Source organism: Parambassis ranga, chromosome 19, assembly GCF_900634625.1.
Source record: "Parambassis ranga chromosome 19, fParRan2.1, whole genome shotgun sequence".
NCBI classification, from domain to species: Eukaryota; Metazoa; Chordata; class Actinopteri; family Ambassidae; genus Parambassis; species Parambassis ranga.
This window is the reverse complement of record NC_041039.1, coordinates 13,601,631-13,606,806: the sequence shown is the minus strand read 5'-3', so window position 1 is coordinate 13,606,806 and position 5,176 is coordinate 13,601,631. Positions and strand designations below refer to the sequence as shown.

Genomic DNA, 5,176 nt, shown 5'->3' with positions numbered 1-5,176 from the left:
GTTTTTGATTCATCTACACTGCATGTTCATCTTAATAGGTTAATCAGCAAGGCTAGTAATGCTACTGAATGATATGATGTGTATTCCACCGGCTGTCCAAATGTAGTCAGTTTCTTAATGTTTTCCTTAATTTCCCATAGGCTGTCAAGGATGTGACATGAATTACACCGCTAAAGTTTGGAATTCTGTTGCCTCATGGTCTGCCAGGGAGAGAGCTGGACTCTACCAAAGCCCATTTATGCAGTTTAATTCAACCTAGCCAGGAGTGACACTGCTTTGGAGGAAAATGTATTGCACAAGAAGAAGGCGACTGCAGCTGAGCAGAGTTCTGTTTCTCCTGTCTGGGGTTTTCCTCTGTACCCTCTATCAGCTGACCATCAGTGCCAGACTCTATGAACCTTTGCCAATGCCTCAGATTAGGGAGGACTTTGGAGAAGGTTCAGCAGAGGGAGTTGAGGAAGTCACAGTGGGAATTGGTGGACTGGAAGAACCTCTAACTGCAACACGGGAAATAGAGCCCACAGATCAAACCACTCCAGCAATGCATGTGGAACATAACACAGATACAACTTCGTCACCAGCCACCACTGAATCTCCATTATTGCCTACCACAAACAGGACTATTGTGCATTGCATCTATGTTGCCCCCGAACCACCACCCGAGACACCCACACCAGCTCCAGCTCCTCCAACAACTCCTGCAACCGCTGGTGAAGCGCCACATATAAAGGGTGAATACCCTGAAGATATCTTTTCTATTGAGGACCGTAGACAAGGCTGGGTGATCCTTCACATTATTGGGATGATCTACATGTTTGTGTCACTTGCAATTGTGTGCGATGAGTTTTTTGTTCCCGCACTGGGGGTCATCATAGACAAGTTGGCCATCTCTGATGATGTGGCAGGAGCCACTTTCATGGCTGCTGGAGGTTCTGCCCCTGAACTTTTTACCTCTTTGATAGGAGTCTTCATCGCCCACAGTAATGTGGGTATTGGAACAATTGTTGGCTCGGCAGTGTTTAACATTTTGTTTGTGATTGGAATGTGTGCTCTGTTTTCTCGGGAAGTCCTCCATCTCACCTGGTGGCCACTTTTCAGAGACGTATCATTCTACATATTTGGCCTCATCTTATTAATCATCTTCTTCTTGGATAATGTCATATTGTGGTGGGAGAGCATGATGCTGGTGGCCTGTTACAGTCTGTATGTCACTTTTATGAAATTTAACGTGCAAATTGAACGAGCCTTCAAGACTCAACTGCACAAGCACAAGAGCATAGTGAAAATTATCACTGTGGAAGAACCTGAAAAGGTAAGCACTTATTTGAAAATATAAAACAGATCCTGATTTCAGACAACCAGATAAGTATGATGATAGATTTGGTCTTTGACCAAAAATTACCATTTGAAGATGCCCTAAATATGTCAGTATCGTTATTTACCAGGACAAATGTGTAATGAGTTAAAAATATTCACTGCCACTACTAATGCCTTAAAGTACACTCCATAAAGCCACATATATGATTATTTTTGACATCTCTGCCTTTGCTTGTAAGTCATGTCCTAAGGCTGACACACTAGATGCTAGTGAAGGCCTTGGTGTACTAAAGCTGATCAGCTACAGCAAACTAATCCTTTCAGGGCTCTGTGCAAACTGTAGCATCAACATATACTGTGTTTAACCCTGGTAAGCGTGACTGAGGCTTAATTTACCCAGTATTTGTTCACACCCAGGGTTTTTTAAAAAGTTAATCTAGATATAACTAAGAGCTAAGCTAGTTCACTTCAAAAATGTAAGGGATGTGTTTACAAAACCATACTTCTGCATGCACATCTTTTTTACTGACACGCTAACAAGACTTCCAGTGTGTGCATGTGTGATAGAGCAGTATTATAGTATGATATTTAAATTCTACGAAATTTAATATCTTTGGTCTATCTCTACAAATGAATGATTATTACTGAAAAAAACCATTGTTGCACGCAGACAAATGGGGACGTTGAAGATAATGCCCCCCCTGCTCCAGAGGACAAGAATCGGTTAAAGGTAAAAATCAATCAACCAACCAATCAGCTGCAAGAGGAAAGACACAAAATACCTTAGATAGTGACAGTGTTCATTTTTAACTACCTGTCTCCATGTAGATTGACACCTTATTTATCCTTACATAGTCCTGACTCATCATATGATCATGTTAACAAGTCTCCCTTCTAATGCTGGCTCATGCAGATGCACTTTTTGAAAGACATCCACTCTGACATGATTGTCTTAACAGCGGTGTGTAGTGTGTGTAGCGAGTAGCTGTCATGACCTCAGCCATCTCTTTCCTCAGTTGAAGCCATCCCTTCAGAGAGGAGGGAGTTCAGCTTCTTTACACAACAGCACCATGAGAAACACTATCTTCCAACTCATGATTCACACATTAGACCCTCTCGGTGAGGGTGAGTACCATGTGACTGCAATGACTGCCCCGAATATTGATTCATGTGTAATAAACTGTCTTGGTACTATGTCCTTCCCATTGTAAAATGGATTAGCAATGTGTCCCATATGAAGCCAGCACTAAGTCCAGATTGATACTAAGCAGATAAATACCTACCACAGTCTATGGAGGGATCCGTTTGCATGGCCATGCTAAAACAGTGGTGTATTCATTGAAATTGGCTTCATTAAATTACAACGTAAAATGATCGCTGGTTTAGTTTTTAGATAGATGAATGCTCTTAAACTAACTGTTTTGGATACACAAGCATCTATATCTGTCTCTATCACTCACTACACTAACTTGAGTTGCAAAAAAAATGTGTGTTTTATAGTTTTGTAGTGTGTCCTGTACCATGCATATTCTTGGTAAGAGTCCATCACACTGTTCTAAGTTTGTTTTTCTTGTTTGATTGTTAATAGGAAAATTTAAGGACAAGGTAGAGACTTTAAATAATGTGGCCAGACGGAAGGAAGACGGCAAAAGTGAAAAAAGTGAAGGTAAGATAGAAAGGATGTGATAGTTATCCACTGTTTAGACACTTCTCACTAAGCTTTTAGATTTCTTCTTTGATGCACAGAGGCTGAAGGCTGAACATCATTTGGACTGAATGCACTTTTTCAGAATTAAATGCATGTCTTTAAGACTCTTCTGTAAGTGATGATCAAGGTTAAATAAAATGTAGTGCATAAGAACAGAAAAGAGCATAAAGGGGCATGTAATGATGTGTTACTTATGAATACACTGAGTTAATTTAGTCCAGTTACCATGAGGATGATCTCACACATTATGTAAGCCTCAAAAACACATTTACTTCCATATAACTGGTCCCAAAGTGACTACTTCTTGCAGACAGCTGAATGATTGAGAAACGGAAAATAACAAAACGTTTGGAATTCCTTCCACAGATGCTGAAGGAAAAACTGAGAAGACCAAAGAGCCAGAGGCAGCCCCAGCTACAGAAGAAGAGAAGAAGGAGCCGCCAGAGGACAAGAAGGTACTCTCCAACCATGTGCTGCTTTTCAAAAAGCCCAGAAGTCTGTCTTTGATACCTGTCTATGTAAGAGTCACTGCACAGAGCTGCCTTTGGCAACACGCCTCTTTTGATGGTCCTTCAGATTCATCTGATCTCTTCTCCACTTTTGATGCATAATGATGTGTTTTCCACTTCAGGATGATGTACCTGCAGATGAGAATAACTCAGGAGGCTCAGACGATTCTGACAATGATGAAGATGACAGTGACGACAGCAGTGATGTGTCCAGTGAGGACGAAGATGACGATGAAGATGACAGCGAGGAAGAAGAGGAAAAAGAAGATGAGCCCCTCTCTTTAGAGTGGCCTGACACGCCACGTAAGCAGGCCACCTACCTCTTCCTGTTGCCCATCGTCTTCCCTCTGTGGCTCACTGTTCCTGATGTTCGCAACCAGGTAAGATGTACAGATTTCTGGGAGCAGCTGCCTTAAATTTGACTGCTTTTACATGTCTGTTTTGTCCGATAGAAATCCAGAAGATTCTTTGTGGTCACCTTCCTGGGGTCTATTGCTTGGATTGCTGTCTTCTCCTACCTCATGGTGTGGTGGGCCCATCAGGTCAGTTACTGTAAAGACACACTTTGTCTCTTGAGTAAATCATCTATAATATCTATAATATGATTTTTTATCATGTTGCACTTGTACTGTAGGTGGGTGAGACCATCGGCATCTCAGAAGAAATTATGGGTTTGACTATCCTGGCTGCAGGCACCTCCATCCCTGACCTCATTACCAGTGTGATCGTGGCTCGTAAAGGCCTGGGGGACATGGCTGTGTCCAGTTCTGTGGGCAGTAACATCTTTGACATCACTGTGGGGTGAGCATCACTAGCCTGGTAAAAAAAATAAAACACACACACACAACCTCTGATGTTTTTCTTCTGTGTTTGCCACAAAAGCCTCCCAGTCCCATGGCTTTTGTACTCAATGCTCCACGGTTTCGCTCCAGTGGCGGTCAGCAGCAACGGGCTCTTCTGTGCCATTGTGCTGCTCTTCCTCATGCTCCTCTTCGTCATCATCTCCATCGCGACCTGTAAATGGAAGATGAATAAGGTGCTGGGTTCCACCATGTTTCTCCTCTACTTTATCTTCCTGGTGCTCAGCGTTATGCTGGAGGATCGTATCATCGTCTGCCCCGTTTCCATCTAACACGCAGAGTGAACACAAAGCTTCACTACTGCAGACTTTCTTTTCACTCGCAACTTGAAGCAGCACCTCTACAGAGCTTTTAAGCATGGATAACTGTAGAAACCTCTCAAAAAAGCTACTGTAGTTGCTCTGCATGGTTGCCAGTGACACATCTGCAGCAATACACACTTTCTAGATCTCAATACACCTTTTTAGTAAAGACGGCAGCTTTAACATTTCCTATCACACCGAGAGAAGCAGAAGTGTCCAATATGAAATGTGCAGTATAAACATACTAAAATTTTTTCACTGTTTACACACAACCTTCTATAAGATAAAATTAGGAATCTAGAATAATATATTTTGGAAAATGTAGGTGTCTAAATATGATTTTTTTGTATAATATCTAAGTATAAAAATGCACCAATTGTTTTATAACTTCCTTCAGATAGAAACTGAGCTTGATCTATAAGTCAGTTCTTATCTGGAGGATCAGGCATAGCACTCAGATTTAAAACAACAGACTGGACA

The 5,176-nt window shown here is 41.7% G+C and overlaps 1 protein-coding gene across 1 annotated transcript; it reads left to right on the top strand.

The window, feature by feature from the left end:
- Positions 1-286: 286 nt before the first annotated feature.
- Positions 287-4,956, top strand: slc24a1 (solute carrier family 24 member 1). Its single transcript, XM_028431159.1, has 9 exons — positions 287-1,312; positions 1,988-2,047; positions 2,334-2,442; positions 2,906-2,983; positions 3,392-3,480; positions 3,657-3,914; positions 3,987-4,076; positions 4,169-4,335; positions 4,417-4,956. The coding sequence occupies exons 1-9, from the start codon at positions 287-289 to the stop codon at positions 4,664-4,666; spliced, it is 2,127 nt and encodes a 708-aa protein (XP_028286960.1). The 3' UTR covers positions 4,667-4,956.
- The last annotated feature ends 220 nt before the right edge of the window (positions 4,957-5,176 follow it).